The 24,101-nt window shown below is 38.7% G+C and overlaps 1 protein-coding gene across 2 annotated transcripts in view; it reads left to right on the forward strand.

The window, feature by feature from the left end:
• Positions 1–24,101, forward strand: part of LOC136714848 (roquin-1) — a 61,698-nt gene that overhangs the window by 3,109 nt on the left and 34,488 nt on the right. For both annotated transcript variants that reach the window (XM_066692472.1, XM_066692473.1), the window contains exon 2: positions 22,268–22,654. In XM_066692472.1, the coding sequence (XP_066548569.1) occupies positions 22,424–22,654 (231 nt within the window). In that variant the 5' untranslated portion in view covers positions 22,268–22,423. The remainder of the gene's footprint in view (positions 1–22,267; positions 22,655–24,101) is intronic.

Here is a 24,101-nt window from a genome sequence, read left to right on the forward strand (position 1 = left end):
ATCCCTGAAAGTACCACAGTTGAGATTGATGGGCAGGCTGAGCACAAGAGACTGGTTGATCGCTTCTGAATCAGGTCATTTTTCATGTTGTATTCTTTGTAACTGTTCTTAAGTAACATTTTTAACTATCCACCGAGAAGGCACACTTAATGTCTAACACACTTTCTCTTTCTCTTTCTCTTTCGTACTCTTTCTAGTCACAGCTAAAGTAAGACGTAATTAAAAACTAAATGAACTGACATTCCGCCTGTAATGACTGTGCCGAGTGAGAAAAGCACGATTTTATATATATTTATATATATATATATTTTTTTTTTAAACTCTGCAGTTACTCTCAGTGAAAATACTATTATCTCAGTCACAGTTGGACAAGACTGGGTTTCCTGTCCTGCTGCAATGAGGTTTTGGTTTTGTTTTGTTGTGGCCGCACTTGTTTTAATATGGCCATCAGGCTTTGAAGTGGGGTTTTTGTGGTTGGTTCCACTCCCTGTTATGGTTGTTGCTGACTTAGTGTCACTAATGGAAGCATAGCGGCGGTTGGAAAAGCCTGTTTGGCAAAGCCATGTGAGATACTGCATAACAGGAGAGGTGGGTCGGGTGTGGGGAAAACTTATACATGAATTATTGATCACATAATATTGCTCCATATTTTAATCCAGTCGTCATCACCCACTTGACTGGTTGGTAATGTTTTTCTATACCCACTCAGCATCTTTAGAGTAGCTAACTATTAAACTATTTAATTTGTCGTACTTTATTGTATTTCCCTATCTCTTTCATTGCATAGTGCCTGCATGCTTTGAGTATTGTATTATTAATATGATCACAACTATTATGTTTATTACATACAATTTCAGAATCCAACGTTTTCCATTGATATGTTAAAATGTGCTTTTTGTTTTATACTATATTATATAGTATGTATTATAGTATGAAAGTGAATGTGAAATACTGTTATGGACAAGAATTCAGTCAGTATTGCATTGTTTTATCAGGAAGTATCCCTTTAAAACGGTCATAATAGCAAATATTGCATTTATGTTAACATTTCTGTGGAACTTCAATATTTGCAAATGAACTAAGTTGATTCACTAGCCACCCCTAGTTATACAGATACTATTACATAACATGGGGCTATATTATTATTATTATTATTATTATTATTTTTATTATTATTACCCGCTTTCTTAGACACCCTTATCCAAGGTGACTTATAGTTACCATGTGTCACATTTTTACATTTTACCCATTTATACAGCTTGGCATTTGCTGGAGCAATGATTGCTCTGTGCATTCTTCTTCCACCCTTTCTGTTGTAGCTTTTCAGCATTCTGTGGGGATTTTCTTACCTTCCACAGTAGCCATCCCAGAAGCTCCGTCATGATCTGACAGGTTTGCAGTCTGTGAGTCAGCAGGGATGCACTAATATCATTAAGCCAGTTAGGTCAGAATAAAGAAGAATAAGCAGTCCTAGCTTCCTCAGTCGTCTTTCTAAATGTGAGACCTGTAAAGTTTTAAATCATTTTTGCTGTAACTTTTGAAGTCTTGTGCATCTTTAACCATAATAACCATAATCCTGTAATGAAAACTGCATGTCTACCAGACCAGAATTTACCTTCTGATAGCTTGTTAGTTGAAGCTATTTTGAAAGCATTTAATGTGAATTCCACACTACTGGCAGAGACGTCATCAATTCCCTCTCATCTCGTACAGACCTCACCGCTGTGACTCGATACAAAGAAAAAGCGAGAGGAAGATAATGGCAACTTTGAGCTGTAAGGTTTTACTGTAATTTCTCCTCCCTGTGAAGTTGCTCAGTTCCATGAAAGGTCTGTTTTTGTGATTTTGAGAACCAAAGTCTGTGTCTTGGCCATGCCATTTTAAATGGCTGCTTTGAGGGTAACCCCCCCACCCCACCCCAGACACTCAATTGTGCACCCAGGGCATAATAAAAGCCTTTGGTTAAGAGGTCAGAAGATCGCAAGTGCAAAAGTGCTTTCATCCCAATCAAGTCCCTCCCACCCTCATCTTTTTTGTCTTTGGAAACCTGATTGTTTGCCTGATCTCATAAGGAACCAGGCACCAGGAATTAAAACAAACAGATTAGCATGGGTGTTGACTGGGAGACACCATTTGCAGACATTACTCACTGTGAAACTCTGATTACAAAACGAAAACCAAAAACAAGAAAGTAAATAGTTTGGGGCTTGTTACATCAAGAGAAATGAACTATGATGATATCCAATATAGCCTATATTTGTTTCTCTTATTTTAAAATAGAAGATCTGTGGAATGAAGATAAGTCTACACATGCAAGGCAAATACTTTTTTGTTGTTGTTGTTGTTTGTGTGTTTAGAATTAACATTTTTATGAGTGGAAAAAACCCTCACCAGTTTGATTTAATTTAACAAAGGCCTTACAAATTTAATCTGTCCCATAGGAGAGTTGGACGTTATGCTTACACAAGCTGCTTGTTCCTAGTAGTACCTTGCATTGCCTTTGAATGTGGTGAAGAGAGAGCAGTCTTATCATAACATTGTGCAGTGCCCTTGAGCTGAAGCTTAACCTATGAAACTGCTTTTCAAAGCATGCATTCTTATCGCCAATACAGGGACAGTGCATACATGGCAGAAGAGCTCTGTACAATGTATTTAATGGGGTTAATGACAGCTGCAAACTTTCTGAAAGTTTACTGGTTTCTTTTCTGCACAGTTTTTTTCTCAGGCAGTGGTCAGGTTGCTGTTACCATGATGCTTTCTTGGCCTGCTGTTTTGAACCAGGGTATTGCACACTTGGCTTTAGCTGTTTTAACTCTACACCATCTAATCCTGTGTACACCTGGAGTGGCCCTGGGGTGACTCTCCCCTGATTTCAGCCCTGCTTGTGTTCACATTGGCCTTGTACTTCAATCCACCGGTTATGATTCATATGAAAGTTTTTCAAGGTGAACACTTCCTCTGGGGTTGGAAATCTCATTCTTGTTCTCTAGCAGGGGTGAGTTCCCCTCCAGCATCAGAGTTTCGTCTCAGGTTGAAAATTACAATGTGAAAGTGCTTGATTTTCGACCTGGCGTTGCCGCAGGTTCAACTATCTAGTGTGAAAGCAGCATTTTGTGGCATGTGAATTGGCTTACAGGTCATCACCATAGAATTTCATTAACACTGACAGTGACCAGTCGATCAAACACTGAAGTGTACTAGCCTTTAAAAAACAACTTTTGTATAATATGTAAAATACACCACGAAAGGAATTCAACTAAATCAATAGTCGGTTAGCCTAAATCGGTGGCCTCTTTTAACATTTCCAAAGCTGGCATGCATTAATACTATAAATAACAAACTTCTATAGTTCAGACTTTCGAGGTTACATTATTTTGGTTTCAGGCAAGAGCTTTTGGAATATGCCGGCAGTATCGCATGCACACCGCTTGTGAAACAAAAATAAAAAAGATCCCAATGTTGTTTTTGATTAATTCTGGTATATCAGTCTATCCATGTTGTAGAAAAAGTGACTCACGCATTGACTCGAACTCCTGGAACCTCTTGCTTCGAACTCAAAAAGTTTTCAATGGAAAGAGCAGTAAGACCTCAGTGCTGAAATACTGGAAACTCCCCATGTATGTAGGCCTTTTATTTTATTTTTTATTTTTTCTTTATTGATCTGTTCACTGAATAAAGACAAAAACAATTCTGACATGAGGGTAGCTGGAACCCAAATGAAACCGCAAATGTAAAAAAGCAACACGTGAATCTCAGAATAGCTGCTTAAAAGAATCAAAACAGGATGGAGCGGTTTAATGAACTTATCTGAGCTCAGTGCTGTTCTCTGGAAATTGGACATGCGCACTCTGCACAGTCACTGCTTCTCTATCTCAGCTTGTGTGTCTAGCAAAAAGATGGGTGGTGTGCCATTTGAGGACAGGTTTGTCAGTCTTTTGTTTTGAAGGTTGACTCGATTCTAAAGATGTGTGGGTGTTTAGGTGTGGGTGGTGGGGAGCCAGCAGAAGTCATTTAATTTTCCACTTAAGACTCAACTTGAACTTTTCTCTTTGTAGTTAGCAAGTCGGTTTGGAAATGTGCTCCAGCTTACTTTTCCTTCAGTCCTCTGATATGGCATTGGGATGGTTTAGGATCTAACGTGTGCTCAGAATGGTAAAGGACTACTCTTCAGGAAGATGGAGAGACGTGGGGAAATGCATCAGTGTTTAATCTAGCTTTAGGGTTAATAGATTTACAGGGTGGACTGTAAAAGCATGCTGCACTGCTGGTTCCTGGTTCCTCTGTGACTGTCACAGCAATTGAGTCGTCATGAGCTACAGTAGTCAACCAGGCAGACAATGGAAATGAAAACCCCCCAGTGAATCACTTGGGTTAATCTGACAGACCGAGTCACCAGTGAGAGTAAAATAAGTCATACAAAGTTATTTGTATTGTTAAGAAATCATAACGATTCGCTTCTCTGAGGTGGGCTGATTTGGGGAAAAAAAAAAAAAAAAAAAAAGTCTGTCCTGTCATAGCACATTATTTCCACAGCACCCATAATTACCTTGCCATGTAGATTTTGAGCAAGCTCAGTCTTTGGATGGTGAGCCTGATTTTGTACCCACATAGTCAGTCGTACACATGCCTAGTGGAGAACTATAGGATCTCATCAGTATGGAGGTGTTTATTTGGTTTTATGGTAATCAAATTTTAGGTCGTGTGTGTATATATATATATATATATATATATATATATATATATATATATATATATATATATATGTATGTATATGTGTGTATACATATACATATATATATATATATATATATATATATATGTGTATATATATATATATTATATAAAAAAAATGTAAGTAATCTAAAACATGAATGGAAAATAAGTTTTAAATCAATCAGTGCATTCAAACTACATGCAGGTTGCAGGAATTTACATGAGAAAAGTGGGTGGTACTGAACATGCACTGCAAAAACAATTAGAATCGCTGTTTATCCATCAGTCCTCATTTCCATGAGGTGGCAAAGTGATAAGATCAGAAAAGGCTAAGAAACCAGGCTGTGCAGTGAAGTGTAATTCATACTGAAGTCATACAATTCTCTACAGTACCAAATTTACATCATATTCACTGTGTTACAGAAATCAATTACTACAGTGATTCCCTGTTTCAAAGGAATAGAGAAATGGCTTCCCTCTAGCCTTGAACACAAGGTTATGAGGGGATGTGACACAAGAAGTCAAAATCCTGAAAGTAAACCCAGAGGACTAATTCTATCTCAACAATGCATGAAGGACCAGTAGTTAGTTGTATTACTCACCCTAGCATAACATCATTGTTAAACATCACAGCTTTTCCCCTAACTAGCTCAGGATACTTTGTTCAAAACCCTTCACTTAAGAAAAAATTATGTAAATTGCCACCAAGGTTACAAGTGGAAATAAAGAAGAGGTACTTTCATTACTGAAAATAGGAAGCACTTCTTGTAACATGGTGGTGGGGTGTGGGACACACTACCAAGCCATGTAACCGAAGCAGATGGCAGAAGTTCAGTGAATGACAATTTATTTACAAATCGCACAATAAAATAACACAAAAAATCCCAAGCTGCAGATTTGCATAGATGTGGAATATCAGATTACAACGCAACACCCTTTCCTGCCTTTTAATGGGATATAGGTTCAGTCACCATCCCCCTCCTCATTATATTGCAAATTTCAAACCTGAAATATCTTTTTGAAGGGAAGCTTTTTGCAACCTCAGTGGCTTTCAACACCGAATTTGGAACTGGAACTTATCCAGGAGGGGGCAAGATCAGTCCAGTCAAAACAATGTCCCCTGTTTGGCATCTCCTAAGCTTTTCAGGATTCTGAGCTTTCTTGAAGAGAGGCATTCTTTTCGGCCAGTACCTCGTTCTTCCACCCAGAACTCCCAGGGGACCGAGTCCAGCTGTTGAGCGTAGATTCATTGTGTGTAGGATTCCATCGGACGTGTGTGAAATAAACACTGGTTTGAGAGGAATAACTAAATTAAACATATTTCTAGTTCTCCTTCATTTCAGTGTTTGTTTTTTTGGATGTTTTTTTATTTTTTCTAGGGTTTCTCAGGACTCCCCTCCCCTCTCTCTTTTTCCTATCCATTCCCAACTGTGGTTAGGAATCGTGGCTCATTTTACCCTTAATTGAATTGCTTTCAGTCTTAATTTTGAGTGGTCTGCTCTCCTCAGACCTTGTTTTGCGGAAATCCCCTGTGTTGAAGTTCGAAGCTGCCAGACTGATTTGGCAAACGGAACTTATTTATTCTGCTCTCAACTTGTTAAATAAATGGTTTCTTGCTCAGAACCGTGTGAACAGCTCTTCATAGGTTATTAATTAACAATATACCGAGGGGTGAATTGCTTTCTGTATCAAGTACTCTCAGGATGAGCGTTTCTAGTTTTATTTTTTATTTTTCTCAGTAGTACTAGATTGTAACTGGTTTCTTACAGATCTAAACTTATTTTTTGTGGCAAGTAATGGAAATGGAAGGGAAACTGTAGCCAATTGCTTGATATCTTTATTTTTGTTTGGTTTTTGGTCCAGTGTGGATAAGTACCTGATACAGCAGAGCTCTCTTAAATGAAGTGAGTTCAGTGAAGTTGAACAAAGCTTGACAATCTCCCCCACACTTCCTCTGTGTGATGATGATGTGCAAAAGGCACTGTGGCTTAACATCTGTCACAACTGAAGAAAATGCTCTGGTCAAAATGTTATGTTTGCTAAGGCATGTCCCACTTAAACCATTTACACTAAATGTGTCTTTTAGGAGTAACCAATTGTGTGGCATATCATCAAATTACTTGAAAATGGAATAGTGTATTATGTAGCAACAGTCTCTCCAGCTCCACATTCTGCCCTAGTTGTTCTATACTACTTAAAAGGGGCTGTGATTCAGTCTTCATGATGTTGATAAAGTAGGAGGGTGTTTTGCATGTCAGTAATTTCTGCCCTGCCAACTCTTGCTAGTGCAGTTTCAATGTTTGGTACAGATTTAATGAGCTTAATGCCCATTAGATTTCAAGAATACCACAGCATAAAATAAAATAATTAGTTTGGTTATCTGAAACCATGCATGTCAACTGATGACAACAGCTGGAGCTGCTTGCGCAAGGCCTTCTCTCCTATGAAAATAGCTGAGTCACTGTAGTGTTTCTCTTCCTGTCACCAGAAAAACTCTGTTGGTCTGTTTGGAGATTGCATCCATGATACCATATCAGGGTATTATTAAATGTACTTCCTGTTCAACTGCAGAATTAGTATACTTGGATGTAAGTTAGATGTATCATCACTCTGGGTTGCCTTAGTGCCTGGGTGATTGAGGCCATTTAAAGCAAAAGCACAACAGCAATCATGTAGCAGTGGTAAGTGCATAGTAAACGCACATTTAAAAAAAAAAAAATACATCCCAGATCATTTGACTATCAGGAAACCTCACAGTGGCCACTAGGGAGACCCCAGTAAAATCTAGGGTTTCCCCACGTTGCTATTCAGTCAACAATCTGACTTGAAGCCAAACAATATCATGAACAAAAAAAAAAGAAAACTATTCCCTGGCACATTTTGTAACGGGCCACCTAGCCTATGCTAATTTCTGGGGGAATGTGAAATAGTTTGCTTTTCCTTTGAACATACTGAGGACCATCAGAGCCTTGGAGGTTAAATTTTGACTCGTCCCAGAAAATGTCAGACTTTCGCTGTTCTGCCATCCATTGTGGCCTTTAGCCAAATGCATTCTGGTAGCGAGTAAAGTTTTTCCACGTGGACTTTGTACACCCAGCCTTGCATGTTTGTCCCATTGCAGCGTTCAAATCTGTGGATGGACTTCAGCAAATTTATATTTGATGACTCAAAACACTATCTTGTGATGTATTTGCAGCTGAGGTTCATATCTGGGCTAAAATCTTTGCTGCACTATATGTTTTCAAAGTGTAGGTCACATAAAGGTTCTCATTCACCTTTTTCTCAAGTGAATAAACCTTTCTTAGCACAAGACACCTTCTGTTGCTGTTTGGTGTTAACAAGCAGTCACCCATTGCCATTATAGCACCCATTGGGCTGTTCACATGCTCTTATTGTTGACTTTTAGCTAACAAGAGTTATTGCTGAAGCTGAACTTTGTGTGGAATAATGCATGCCTATGGTTATAGTTTTTATGTAATTATTTTTTGTTTAATTGATTGCTTTCAGATGGGGAGGGGAAGGCTAGCTCATGTTACACTCATTCTCATGGTGTTTTAGCAGAAGCTGGACTTCCTGAGGAAGCACAGTGTCTTGGGTCACAGTCTTTCGTGTTTACAGTGATGACATCACCCCAGCCGCTCGCCCTGTGTGGAAAGGCTGCATCTGACATCAGCTGAACTCCTCACAATGAAGTTTACAAAGCTCACTTTTTCTCAAAGATATGCTAAAGCAGTCTCTAAAAAGCAGGCTTATATGAACAAGGAATAGATTTTAAGTTGATTGTTGTGGATCCAGTTCCAGCTCTTTAAGATTTACTTGCAAGTGAAGCTGAAAAGCAGCTGTCAAAGCCTAATATGAATACTACAGACCTCTGATTATTTTGCTGCCGATTTAAATACCTAATTTGATCACATTCAAAGTCTAATTTAATTCTGAATTACTTTCAAAACTGATCTACATAGAAGTTAGGCTTTTCTTAATAGTAACTTATTTTATTTTATATGCAGGTGCCTAATTCTTTCTGCCACTGTCTTTAAGATCTTTGTATTATCAAGCTCCTAACTGAATGTACAGAGCACTGTTTGTTAAAATGAGCATAGAGGCAATATGTGTTCAGCACAGCACCAAGCACAAGAAGGAGCAGACACAAACAGTATCTCCGTTCAACATTGCAGGGCTATACAGTAACAGAGGCTCAAAATCTGAAACGTGTAGTCATGCAAGAATAGCAAAAGCGGTTTTCTTTTGTTTAGGTTTGTGTGCTTCCAGCTTCCCGTGTTGGCTTTTTGTTCCTTTTCTGACCTTGACATCTTTTGTGTACAGATGTTTGTTTGATTTGATTCCTAGTAGTGTGGTTTCTTATTTAGCAACAAATTGTTTCACCCCTATGTGGCAGTTTTCATTTGTCAATCAGTTCAGCTCAGCTCACCATAACCCATTTATCCTGTGCAGATGTCAGAGAAATATGTGTGTGGGGTGGGGGATGTCCTCTGAAACTTCTGCCTCTTTTCACACCTCAAGATCACAGTGCAGATAGCACAAAAAGGGCGTCACCTTTTACCTGGAGCTACCGTATTAAACCCTGGCTGACTTCAGATCCACCCTAACTGTAGTTGTCAAGTTTCACAGGCTGCTTCAGTAATCCTGGACACAGATTCAAGTATTCTCTGGGTCCTGATTGGAGAGCTACTTTTGAGTCCCTTTTGGTTTTGGGTTTTCATTAAAAAATAATTTAACTAGTCAGATCATTACATTTGCATTACTGAGAAGAAACAAGTGCAATAAACAGTTCCCTCTCACTGTCTTGAATTTGTTTTATTACCCACCGGTCCTGATCCCAGAATGAGTTATCAAAAATCTATTGCTGTGGCAGGGTGGGGGGGCGTCATTGTCTACATTTATATTTGTGTCTTAATGAGTCACTCTGCTGTCACCCCACTCGCAAGCTCAAACACTCTCGTGCTCATTGAGCTTGAAACAGCAGAGGAACCAAGGGCAAGTAAATATTGGCTAACAGCAGCTTGAAGTTCCTGAAAATAATCACTAGGGACACAATTTTAGACTTTCTATCTACAGTTTATGATTATGCCTTGTGTATTTCTTACATTTGGGGTGGAGTGTCTGAAATGACGTTAAATTATGAAAACACCCAAATGGCTTGCTAAATGTTACTAGCAAAGATGTTAATTTTCAATGTGACTCGGGGTGGGATTTGCCCTACCGGGAATGAAAGTGAAAGAGGTCGTCCTAGCAAATTAATAATCCCAAGCTCACTGCATGTCTCAGCGAATGGGAAAAGGGAACTTTAATACAAAAGCAGGGCCTTTCCTTCTCCCACACATGGATCTGTTAAGAAAAGTATAGGTTTCAGTGTAATTCAGTCAATTCTTCTCTCCTCTGGCTCATTTCATAACTCCTTACGGCACCCCAGTTACAATCGTACCGCAAAGTGTGATTCAGTTTTTAGCCGTTTTCTGTAAGGTTGGTGTAAACAAACTCAATCAGATATATAGGGGTAGATGAAATCAGTTTTATTATTTTGAAATTTTGCATTTAATTATTCCTGATTTTGGCTTTTTTCGGTAAAAAAATAATAATAAAAAAACATTCTGGCGGCGGGGGGTTCGCGGGAGGTTATTAACGTGTATGATAAGTTTGTACTACGTTTTCCACGTTCAAGCCCCCATTTTTAATCATAGCTGTGGGAAACATAGAAACATTAAGATAGGAGCAGATGGACCTAATTTCCCGACAGAACAGGATTTTAAATGTCCATTAAAGGACCAAAACCTTTGTATTTTTTAAAACACTGTAACTATCCATAAACTGTTATAATACCTTTCTAATATATAGGCTAATGCATTGTTTGTCTCTAAATATAAGACAACGGCATTTGAAACCATTTTTTTTTTTTTTTTTTTTTGCTGCACTGCAAAGAAACCACAATCAGCGAGAGTTCAGCATTGACATCACAAGTGGAACACAATAGACGCCATAAGGCGATTTATTAGTTTCATTTTTCAAAAAGTAAAAGATTTTCTCCAATCATCAGATAATTCTGTGATTGGGGCTCACTTCACCCCGACAGCTTTTCCCATGGCGTGGAAGTCGCAATGTGCTTTACCAAGAAACGCAGATTTAAAACTAGTTCTGAACCCATAGTTTACATATTTTTGTACAGGTCGTTTAAGGTGGCTGAAAGGTGCTAAAAATAGTTTTTTCATGTCTTCCAAGTTTCTTGAAGCTTTGTTTTAAAAATTGTTTTAATATATATATAGTTTCTTTAAACTGACTGTTCTAATGTGTTTGAGTTCCCGATTTCCATTTTTTACCGTGAATTCCGCGATTTCGTCTGTGTTCTCCGCAATGCGGTTTTCATATAGCCCTAGAAATATATATATTATATATATTCATATTGCTCAATCAGACAACAGCAGTAAACCAAGTTAAATACATAGCAACATTTTAAAAACAGAATAAGAATCAGATTGAACCTGAACAGTAGAAATTGGAAATGTTACCAAGCCTGCAAAATGAACCTGGTATGGAATGGTGTATAAATAGTGCGTAATCTTAACTCCCCTGGCAGCCCAGGCCCTGAAACGCAGCACATTTCTTCAGCTGTCAGATGGCTTGTTGTCTGAAGCAGGGTTGTGTCATCATCATATTTAAAAGCGGGGAAGTGCATGCTCTGTCAAAAAGAAATAAGGTCGCTGGCAGGGTTGGGATGCTGCTGAATTCCTGACTCCTGATGGCAGCTCCACATCCCCATTTTTGCAGTCTTCCTAATTTAAGTGAACAGGCCAGTCACAGATTGACAGTGCCAAAGATGTTGAGGCTTGAGTAGTGTTTTGCTAAACTGAGCGTTTTGACTCCTAGCATGTTTACCTTAACACTTTGCAAAAGTTTTTCTAGTACAGCGTTTGGAGGAGCAATGGAAACTGTCCAATAGGGATCGACCGATATGTTTTTTTTCAGGGCCGATACCGATTATTAGTGATCAAGGAGACCGATAATTGGGTCTGATATATACACTCACCTAAAGGATTATTAGGAACACCTGTTCAATTTCTCATTAATGCAATTATCTAATCAACCAACCAGTTGCTTCAATGCATTTAGGGGTGTGGTCCTGGTCAAGACAATCTCCTGAACTCCAAACTGAATGTCTGAATGGGAAAGAAAGGTGATTTAAGCAATTTTGAGCGTGGCATGGTTGTTGGTGCCAGACGGGCCGGTCTGAGTATTTCACAATCTGCTCAGTTACTGGGATTTTCACGCACAACCATTTCTAGGGTTTACAAAGAATGGTGTGAAAAGGGAAAAACATCCAGTATGCGGCAGTCCTGTGGGCGAAAATGCCTTGTTGATGCTAGAGGTCAGAGGAGAATGGGCCGACTGATTCAAGCTGATAGAAGAGCAACTTTGACTGAAATAACCACTCGTTACAACCGAGGTATGCAGCAAAGCATTTGTGAAGCCACAACACGTTCAACCTTGAGGCGGATGGGCTACAACAGCAGAAGACCCCACCGGGTACCACTCATCTCCACTACAAATAGGAAAAAGAGGCTACAATTTGCACAAGCTCACCAAAATTGGACAGTTGAAGACTGGAAAAATGTTGCCTGGTCTGATGAGTCTCGATTTCTATTGAGACATTCAGATGGTAGAGTCAGAATTTGGCGTAAACAGAATGAGAACATGGATCCATCATGCCTTGTTACCACTGTGCAGGCTGGTGGTGGTGGTGTAATGGTGTGGGGGATGTTTTCTTGGCACACTTTAGGCCCATTAGTGCCAATTGGGCATCGTTTAAATGCCACGGCCTACCTGAGCATTGTTTCTGACCATGTCCATCCCTTTATGACCACCATGTACCCATCCTCTGATGGCTACTTCCAGCAGGATAATGCACCATGTCACAAAGGTGGAATCATTTCAAATTGGTTTCTTGAACATGACAATGAGTTCACTGTACTAAACTGGCCCCCACAGTCACCAGATCTCAACCCAATAGAGCATCTTTGGGATGTGGTGGAACGGGAGCTTCGTGCCCTGGATGTGCATCCCACAAATCTCCATCAACTGCAAGATGCTATCCTATCAATATGGGCCAACATTTCTAAAGAATGCTTTCAGCACCTTGTTGAATCAATGCCACGTAGAATTAAGGCAGTTCTGAAGGCGAAAGGGGGTCAAACACAGTATTCGTATGGTGTTCCTAATAATCCTTTAGGTGAGTGTGTGTATTTTATAAAAAAAAAAAGTTACTGTCAAAATGTAACCGCACAAACACCAACACAAAACTTCCTTTAAATGCATTTAATTTTTTTAAATACTAGAAAACAGAACATTTAAACATTCTATTTTGAAAAATAAAGTGCATGGAGCTTCATAACTGAACTTAAATTTGACATAGATAAAAATAATTTACTCAATATCTCCGTATTTTAGATGCTTGTTTTGGGTCGGAAATGCTTATTTTAATGTCTCGCGCAATCTGCGAATCTCAAGAAAATATATCACAAACGGAGGTGAATTGACTCGCTTTTTGCGATGCCCACCCTGACAAAATGTTTGCTGCGTTACCATTGCTAAACCTCCTAACCTTAGCTAGCTCCTAGCTACCATCGTGTAAAAAAAAAAAAAAAAACTCATATGGGCGAGTAATATAGTATATAGTATTTGATACCATACTACGAACGTTAGCTGTCTAGTTGCATTAGCACTGACATCGTTGACTTGTTACACACAAATATCACTGCATAAACTCAAACATTAGCTCATTTTTACTGCAACAAAGCGTGTTATATGCAGGGACTCTGATGGAAAAGGTGCGACTGGTTTAAAAGCCATTGCTTTTGCCTCCGTTGAATGAAATCCCTTATCTTTTTTTTTTTGCTAGTAGTCTACACCAAAACATTAGTTTCAGTGGAGTAACATTAGTCCACAAAAAACATTTACAGGGTTTTGTCTTCATAGCAATAGATAACAATGATTGTAATGTTTGTTGCAACTTCAGCATGGATTATTGTGATGTTCATTGCAACTTCAGCATTCTTACCTTTGCGAAAACAGTCTCTCGTCTCGGCCATGCACATCTCTGCATTCCTTTTTCCTCTCTCACAAATATGGCGTACAGTGTTGATTGGCTATTTACTGTGAGCTATAACCAATCCGATAACACTGCGGACAGGACATTGAGCCAGACTAGATGCAGCAACCTTTCTGAGGAATGCGGCTGCATCTGAGCCAGTGCAGCGCATTTAAAAAAAGTAGGCCTCAGTAATATCGGACAAATTAACGATTCAGATTATTGGAAAAATTATTAATATCGGATCCAGTATTCGGCCAGGCTGATAATCGGTTGATCCCTACTGTCCAAGCATTACATATGTTACCACCCTATTGGTTCAGAATTGCTGTAACTATATTATTTTCAACTTCCACCATTTTGAATGACCCTGTCCGTTTTTTGTTACGGTAACAAGTTCTTGTTCAAAGGTGGCTTAACATGGTTGTGTTGTGGTTGCACAAATGTGCCTATATTCTGATTGGTTATGTCAGTTAGCTGAAGTACTGCATTAACTACGCAAGGACGTGACTCGTCATTTGCCAGCATTCGTTTTCCTGCTCCATTCACACATCCCCATTGCCAGAAACTTGTTGGCAATTAGAATTGGACCCTTGCCGGAAAATTGCAGGTATTGAAATGCCAGCAATAATCCATTCACACAGACCTTGCCAGCAAAAAAATGCCACCAAAAAGCCAGCAACTGTATCGGTGTGAATGGGGTATAAGTATCACTTAAATAGTCACAATTCAGTCTGTAGAGAAACTAGGCCTCTTTCCTATGCTCTGTATTTGTAAACTCCACCCCTAACCCCCCAAATTCCTGCTAAATGAGCCTGTGTTGCCAAGAGCCCCAAAGTCCCAAATGTTAAAAGTGTCAGAAATGCTGTTAAAAGTGTTTCCCAGTTGTCAGTCAGTCTTTAGGTCAATGGTTTTAAGGCACCTTATAAAGTTTTGTTAAAATAGTACAAAAGTAAGGAGCAACATTTAAACCATTTAAAATTATACCACACTGTTTATCAGTCGGTAATACCTTTTATAAAGGTAACCAGAAAAGCTGGAAGTGTCTTATGCAAACCAAGAACCATAATTGCATGCTGACGAACAGAGAAAGTTAGTTTTAGTAAATTAATAGGCCCAGGTAACGTAAGTAGGCTTTGCTTTAGTTTTATTTGAGTAAAGGGTAGGGTATGTGATTTTGTACTTGTTTTCTGTTGCATATATTCTGTGATGTTAGATTCTTTTTGGTTTGTTTCTTCACACACTTGACAGCGACTGTTTTGCAAATACAAATGTCCTCAAAAGTTTAGTAAGGTGGACTGCTACATTCTTTGTCAGTACAACTCCAGATATTGTCTGTTGATTTCTTGTTAAATTACACCGACTTCTAATATTGCTAATGACAGCGTTCCAGCAACTGTATGATCCATATATGCAGGGATAGGCTTATTTCTCTATTTTAAGTAATATAGAAGATTACACTTGTATCTCCATTTCAACCCCTCCCCCCACCCCCGTTCCTGTAAAGGTTAGTCAGCAGTGGCAGTAACAATGGGAGCAGAAAGAGCAGGTATTTACAGACGTTTACTCGGAAGATGTACAATGGGTCTAACCCCAGGTAGGTGAGCAGGACAAAAGCCTCTGTACACACCTGCACTGTGACATTTCTGGTCAATTACTGAAGTTATTCTTGACTTCTTGAGTGTTTATTTTTTCTCCTCTGGGAAAAGCCCAACAGCACTTCTATTCTGTGCCTCATACCTATTTTAATTACCTACTGAATTTCCGTTGAAGGATTTCCTGGTTTCAAAGTACGTTCCAGGCATAATGTTTATATCCTCATTTGCCAGTGTTAGCTTGCGTCCTGAAGACCTGTGTACAGCTGGGAATTGAATAGGAATGTACCAAGCTCACTCTTAATTCTTCTTTGGTAATCTGGAAACATTTCTGAAATACTCAGCCTTTTGGAAGCCTATGTTGGGACTCATAAAGGGCATTAGTTCAAGTTGTTTCTTTGTATCATAGTGTGCTGCCAGTCAGTTTGTTTGGCATTGAAGTTGACCATAAATCTTTACTGTTGGTTGCCTGATGTGCAATGCAGCCTACCACTGATGTCTGTTGGTATTAATTCAGTTATGGACTTTGCTCAGGTTTCACATGTTTATCCACAGTAAAGTGGGCAGAGTAAAATGTGCAGTTTTAAATCGGACAATTCCAGGACTTGGCATTTTGAAGATATTTAACTGTGCTTCACCTTTTATCAAAGAGTACACTTCAACTTGCTGTATCTTTACCAAGAGAATTGCAATTGAAAAGTTTCAGCACTGGGGTTTATAGTGATTAAGATGGCCACAACAGTAACCTCATGTGCACTCCTATAAATAAAAACCCTGCACAGCACAGACTTTAAACTGATTGTCCTATCTTTTACAAGTCCCAACCTATCCTGTTTTCTAATCTCTCAGTCTGTGTTATATCTGCACTGGTGGGTTTTCCATCATTACTTTATATGGGTTTCTGTTTCAGTGGCTTGGATTTTGCCACCACTTCCCCACTGCTGCCTTTGGCATGTCTCTCTTTGTCATCCGGTGAGCGTCATTGCCCTCTGAATCGGCGAGACTTTTCGTAGGAAGCTCCCTGCCCTGCGGGGGAGTTAAACTTCCCCCTGAATAAGTCCTTTTGAAAAGGCTGTCTGTCTGGGGGATGTGAATTGTCAAGAATGGATTGTAGGGTTTTCAAAGATTCTTGGCTTACATGTTAAGAAGCTGGCATCAGGTGTTTTACATGTAGTAAGGGAAATTCAGTCTCACCTTTGGTGTCTTATGAAACGCATTATAGTGTTGGCGACCGCAACTTCCTTGAATGTTTGGTTAAATCCATTTGCATTTGATGCAACACTGAATGTACATGCTTACTTCAGCTCATTTAGTATCTCATTTCATGTTCCTATTTACTAAAATCATTTTAGTTTTTAAATAATTTGAGGCCACCAGATCTTTGATTATGTACTTCAGACCTGCAGATGAGAGCAGTTCACATAGTAAAAGGGATAAATTAAAAATAATCTGAAGGGGCCAGTGCTTTTCAGAAGTTCTACTTTTTGTAGCATGTGGAATGAGGTTTAAACACTATGCGTCAGGTGTTGGACTCACAAGGGAATGAAAAGACAGATCCAGTGCTCATATATTTTCTAGAAACCCTTTTAAGATGAGCAGATTCAGATGGCTGATTTTAGGATGTGCTGCTTCAGCGCAGACCTGGGGTGAAATGGTTAAACCATGCACGATGCTCATTGGGACTGTGCCATCTACGTTTATGAAAAAAGGGAATCAGGAAGTGGAGATAGAGGCTTTCTCATGCTTGGTAGCTTTCTGGTAGGAGATTAGGGAATGCACAAACTTAAAACCGTTTTTTGTGGATGGTTAACCATCTGCTGCCAGACGTGGCTGTAAGCGTCCGTCACGCCCACTAAGGAAATACTTTGCTTTCAGAAGCGAAGATTTGTACTTGACTTGTAGACAGACAGGGAAGAGATCAGTTACATGGTGTTGGAAGATTTCTCAAGTGCCGTGTGGGATCACAAAGAAATTAGTTTTATTAGCAGCATGGAGTGAAATCCACGTACAGAAACAATGACTGCTTACAGTTAATATCCAACTGTATTAAAAGCGTGGATTTCACAGGACCGGTGCAGTGACGTGACTAGTTAAAAATAAACTGAAGGATAATAATTGGATCGGTAGCAGCCGATTTTATTAATATTTTATGAACAGCTGGACGGTGTATCAGGCTGTGTTTTATGAATGGTGTGCAGGAAAATCCGCAGAGACAGTCGGTATGAAGGCGAACACGAATTTAGATGATGTGTGCCCATTTAAAATGTAAAAGTTAAATTAATTAATAAATAAATACAGCGGATCTGGGTTTCCCTCTAAAACATTAAGGACTGGTTTAATAAATGCCTCCATAAGTCCATAAACGCCATGACTGAAACTTGCACACTTTAGTTAAATTATAACCTGCTATATTGTAGCTGGATGATTAATCATGAAACGAGTGTAACTGTAACTTGCCCTGGTTAAGGAAGTCTGCAAAGTAAATTATAAATAATATGGCAAAAAGTATTGTTTGCAGTTGCAAATCTGCAGAAAGAGTAATAAGTTAAGTCACGTTTGAAATGCATATATACTAGCATGAATGATGATACTAATACTAAATAGCAAATATGTAGTTATTGTTGCACATGGAAAGGTATTCTTAAGGGAATGTCCTTGTCTGAATATAATGTCTATACGCATTTAGCTATTCCAAATATCTCTTAACAGAAACGTGTATTTATTACACTGTTCACAATCATGTAAAGCAGAAATAATAAAATAGACACAAAAGTGTTTTCCATGTCAGGCTCTATCGCTTATAGTGTTGTTTTCTGTCTTTGTTTTTAAATCAAAACACTAAACCAAACCCACAATCGCTCTGCTCCTCCCATAAGAGGGGTGGACTTCACAATGACCTGTTTTTTTTTGTTTTTGTTTTTTTTAAAGCTGTGCAGCATTGCATGGCACAGCACGGACACTTAAGCCAGTCTTTAGAAGTCACGTAATTAGTTGAATGTCCACCATAATTTCAGGTTAAATACACCTGTCTCTGGGAGGTCGCATGTTTGATTTAGTACAATTCCTAACAAAAACTACTTCATGAAAACAAAGAACATGCAATGCAAATCTGGAATAAGGTTGACTGAAGGGAAAGAATAACGAATTCTCCCCCCCCCCAGGGGGCATGCTTCCCCTGAAAAGACCCTCAAATATAGTGCATCCTGCAATCTCAGCATGTAATTTTGTTTTCATCTTATAATTTTAACCAAAATATATAATATAAAAACAAAGAACTTGATTTGTACTGAAAAACTTACATATTTATCTTGAATCTTAAAACAAACTAAGAAAAGATAATTTGATCTGTCTGACATACTTTGAATACATAAGATTCTCACTTTTTAAATCTGCTGTGTCAAACACTCTGACTACTAGAGAAGTATTGTATATCTAGAACTTTCCTAATACTGATTTGTCACTAGTTTGATTGTTGGCCTATGCCAATTCTTTTATGTTTTAATTGTTATTCATTCACTAGGTGTGAGGGGGCGATAGGTTTATTTTAGCATTTATTAATCTGCTGTTGGCACTACAATTCAGTATCTATACAGGATTGAGAAAATGCCCCTCAGTGTTCAGTCAGCGCTGCCCACTGGCACATGCAATAAAGACACTACCACTGCTAAATGCAACACAAACAGCCATGTTGCGTAGCCACTGTAGTGTTGAAAAGCATATTTTCTTCATTGATGTACAGAGCTGTAGACAGACGGCGCCATTTCAATGCGCTTTCACGTTGCGTATTATGTTTTAGTTTCATGCACTGCTAAGTGGTTATTCATGTTTTATAAATTACGAGAAATTGCGTATGGTAGTCCTAATATTTCTGGTCTACAGTTTTTGTGTTCCTGCTCCTTTTGCTCCGTTTTTTAGACCGACGTATCCGTCAGCTTGCAGTAATTCCTGCATTAAAAATATGAAAAACCAATGAAAAACACACACAAAAAGTAATAATTGCTGTTTTAAGCATAATGGCGTAATCATCATTATAAAAACATAATCATTGCACCTAACTCTTAATGGTTGGCGTGACTGCAGTAACTGATGTTCCCATTAGTACGCTGCTTTTCAGACTCTTAGGCACAATTTACAGTTGCAGCTGCACTTAGTACTTGATTTGTACTTGAATAATTGTAGTATTCAAAATAGTATAAACATTAAATTTTGTTTGTACTAGCATTTGTATTCCTATTCTATCTTATTTGTTTTTCTTTTATGTAATTGCTTCAATTTGATTTCTATACTAGAATTATTTATTCCCATTTGAAAGGTCAGTTTATGACAAAATTGCACTTTTTTTTATCATACATGCTTAAAGTTATTAATTACTTTTAAATTTAGGGTTAAGATTGATACAGTTGTTAATAAGTTGTGTGGCATACAGTTCAGTCATGTTTTTACTGGTAGTTAATGTTAATGTTACTGTTAAATTGCTGATTTACTGTTTTTAGATGTACAAGAATGATGCCAAGCATAGCACATCCACACACAGGTCATGTATACAGCTGTACAATGTCAACAAAATTTAAATGCCAGTATCGGATCTGAACTCGATATCTACAGATATTTAATATTCAATACTTAGAATCAGTATGGGCAATTAAAAAGTGGTATCTGCGCATGCTTAATTGCAAATTTAAATAACGGGTGAAAGTAAGCTAACTGAAGATCAAATTGATAAATGATTAAGATAACAAAAGGAGACCTAACTCCATCACAAGTTAAAGGTTTAAAACCTTGACTAAAAAGGTGTAATCATTTGGGAAATCTGCATGTCTTCCCCGAAATAAAGCACACTCCACATGGTAACACAAAGGCCTATCAAGTGCCTTTGCAGTAGCCCATAGCTGGATGGTATACCACTGACCAGAGCACTTTGGACAAGGCCCCTTCAATACATGTTTTTGTTGTTGTTTGTGTATATATTTACTTACTATGCCAACTTCAAGGTGCTAGGGGCATGGGAGTTCATAGACAGCAGGTGGATTTAGACAGTGGGAAGGGACTTTGCTTTTGCGTGTTCCACATGCTATATTTAGGTAGAAGAAAAGGTACTCTCCTTTGACATCAATTACAGCACAGGGTCATGCCTCTCCAACTGCTGCAGTTTATTGTGGTTTGCTTACATTCAGAAACAATTAAGAAAAAAGGAACACAGACAAGTGGAGTTGTAGTGCACTGGTCAGAGGAGACCCTGCTTTGAATATTGCATATTTAGCTGCTGTGCTCCCGGGCTTGATGTAGAACGGTGGATTTAACCATACTCTGGGCTTCGTTATAGGGCAATAGGCTTCCTCGGCAGTCTGCAATACAGTAAAGTTCTCATTCTGTGTGGTTCAGCTAGGTTTGTGAGTGAACAGACCTGAGAACCGGTATTGATGTGGGGCCAGGCAGCAGTAATTACTGATTTCTGAGTTGGATTCTGTTCATTTATAGTAGTGGTTAACCTCCGGTCCCAGGGATGGCGAGTACTACCTGGTTACAATTTCTTCCAAGAAAATAGAACTTTAAAAAAATGTTTTGTGCAGCATTCAACTGTAGGTAGATGCTTATGATCTTAGAAACTGTCTTATTGTTTTAGTAATTGAAAAGTCACTCTACCCACACCAGGCTGTGAATATTGATGTACAACCCTAATTTCTTTGCTACATGTGGATTCTGGCAGTGGGTGATTTATCAAAGTCCTGAAAAGGATAAAAGTACAGCAGACAGGGTCTTTATTAGAAGTAGCCAATTAGTTGGGGGGTGGGTGAAACTAGTTTGTGGACTCCTCTCATTAGAGGCATTAACTGTCATTTTACCTTACCATGGACTGGTGAGGCAATTACCTATGCCCTTGGAAAATGTGAAATTTTGAATCTGAAAGTTTCCCGCTCCCTGTTCATGATCTTTTATCAGTCTTCCTGCTTTTATGCTTTGATTTGATTTTGTAACATTTTTCATTTTAGCACTGTCTTCTGCAACAGGGTGCCATTTTTAACTGTTCTGTACCGTGCTGCATTCTAGCCTGGATTAAAGCGATGGCAAAAGCACACATCATTTTTCTGTATCGCCTCATCTTTGAGCCTATTTATTAATTGCTTTGAGAAGATGTTTCCTAGTTTTTTCCTTTGATTTGGAATTCAGAATAGTTTTGAAACCACCCTGGCACCTGAGTGGCCTTTAGTAAAATTGTTGAAGTAGATGGAAAATCACAGGCTTGAAACATGTGAATCACTGCGTTCTAGTAAGTGGTTTTGCCTGTCCTTGCCTCACAGCCATGTACATGTGAAGTACTTCTGACACCCCTACAAGCACAATCTCTGCTAATGTCAGTGCACATAGTGAATACAAGGTTCAATACCAGGTGAGGCATGTTAGCTCAGCTGTTAAGAAAAGTCTTAAGAAATGAGACAAACAGCCTCGTTTGGGAGAACCTTGGTGTGCTTTGTATTTCCTTTTGAAAAGAATGCCTACTTTCCTCTTTTTTTGTGGGACAGTCTTTTTTGGGTGAACTTCCTCTTAATTCATCTACTACAGTAAGATGTTTTAATTGATGGTAAAATGCTTCAGCCTCTTACATGAAATGTCCATGTCTCAGTGTCAGTGAGTTGAATACAAATCCATGCTGACTTTCGATTCATGTTCTTTCTCAGCCGCTTCTTATTGGAGAAAATTACTGGGTGGAACTAGAGTATGTCAGCTGACAGGACTGGAAATGCATAAGTACTAGAGCAGTTTTGATGACACACCTTTGATATCCAATTCATACTTGTCATGCGTTTGATTCTTCAGTCTTACAATCACCATAACACTCTCCCCCTCTTCTTTTGTCTTGCAGGTTATATATTTCACACTGTGTGCTGAATGTCCACGATGTCTGAAAATATTTAAGAATATTGATGTTTGGAAGAGTTGTTTTGATTCCAGTGGAATCTGTAGGATTTTTTCTTTCTTTGTTTTTAAAAAAACTACCCATAAATTGTACTCCGTTACAATGCCCGTACAAGCTCCACAATGGACGGAATTTCTTTTGTGTCCCATCTGCACGCAAACCTTCGAGGAAACTATCCGCAAACCCATAAGCCTGGGCTGTGGGCACACTGTCTGCAAGATGTGCCTGAACAAACTGCACCGGAAGGCCTGCCCCTTCGACCAGACCACTATCAACACCGACATCGAGCAGCTGCCTGTCAACTCTGCTCTGCTGCAGCTAGTTGGTGGCCAGGTAAGAAACCATCATGCTTATTCTTATTGTCCTGTTCTTGGAGTTGAGTTGTTCCTTGTTCAAACGGTGTGTGACACCCTTAACCAATAGGAACACAGTGTCTCATACCAAAGCCTGATAAATGAGGGTAAATTATGCTCTTGTAAAGTGCTTGTGACGTATACATCAACTTGGGCTCTTAAGGTTTAAGGGATTGGTTCTCAACCCTGAGATCAGAACCATAAAGAAAACTGGGTGTCGAGATATTGAAAAGTTTTTTTTTTTCTGATCAATGTTGTCTATATAAATATATAATATATACTACAATACTTGTAAAAAAAGGTTTAAGGTAGAATCATATGTGCTGTACAAGGCATGGTTATATGTGCAAATGCTACTGACTGAATAGATTGTGGTATCTAAAGAAGATAATCAGAATTGTTATTTCTACATGATGATTCATTTTAAAGTTGTAAGATTCCCCTTGCACGTGTAGGTGCAAGTCCTTTGGAAAGTACCAGGGTGCTGGGTGAAAATGCATTAGTAGGTTAAGTAGGAATTAAGGTCAAAGTTTGCAGTGCTCTGCAGCAATAATGGTTTCTGTACTTGAATGACATAACACATGCATGGCATCACTATGGGAATATTCTAGGTAGTGTTTGGGAATATTCCACTTGCTTTTCCAAAAAATCATATCAAATCACCCCAACACACATCTTATTTCTAGAAAACCAGAAAATTCACATGCTTACATTGAACACTGCCCAATGGCTTATTTTTGCCATAAATAAATATATGAATACATATGTACTTGTATGCATGTGTGTGTGTGTGTGTGTATAATATATATATATATAGATAGATAGATAGATAGATGTTTGTGTGTGTATATAGATGTTTGTGTGTATGTATATCTAGATAGATATAATGTGTGTGTATGTATATAATATTTACAGCTCTGGAAACAATTAAGAGACCACTGCAAATTGTTCTTAAATCAGCATGTATAGCAGCCATTCCATTCCAGTGTCTGTTGAATTCCAACACATTCTACTGAATGAGGTACTGGATAGGTGATCACGTGTACCAAATCTTATTTAACAAGGAAAACCACTGCTGTGGTCATCACTATCCTCTTGCAATAGGACCAGCTGGATGGCAAAAACAGTGCTAGTAGTACCTCAAAAGTAATTGAAATAAAAAAATATCTACTGATCATGCCAAAAGAGTTGAAAAGGAAAGTTTTGAGTGAGGAAAAGTGGTTCAATTTTGGCTTTACTGGCAGAGGGATACAGTGAGCGTCAGGTTGCTTCCATCCTTAAAATTTCAAAGACGGCGCTGCATAAGAACAAAGTCCAGCAGCAGACATTGGGGACAACAAAGCTACAGACCAGCAGAGGGCAAAAACGACTCTCCACTGACCAGGATGACCGCCAACTCATTCAAATGTCACTCAACAACCGTTAGG

This window comes from Amia ocellicauda, chromosome 19 (genome assembly GCF_036373705.1).
Source record: "Amia ocellicauda isolate fAmiCal2 chromosome 19, fAmiCal2.hap1, whole genome shotgun sequence".
NCBI lineage: Eukaryota > Metazoa > Chordata > Actinopteri > Amiiformes > Amiidae > Amia > Amia ocellicauda.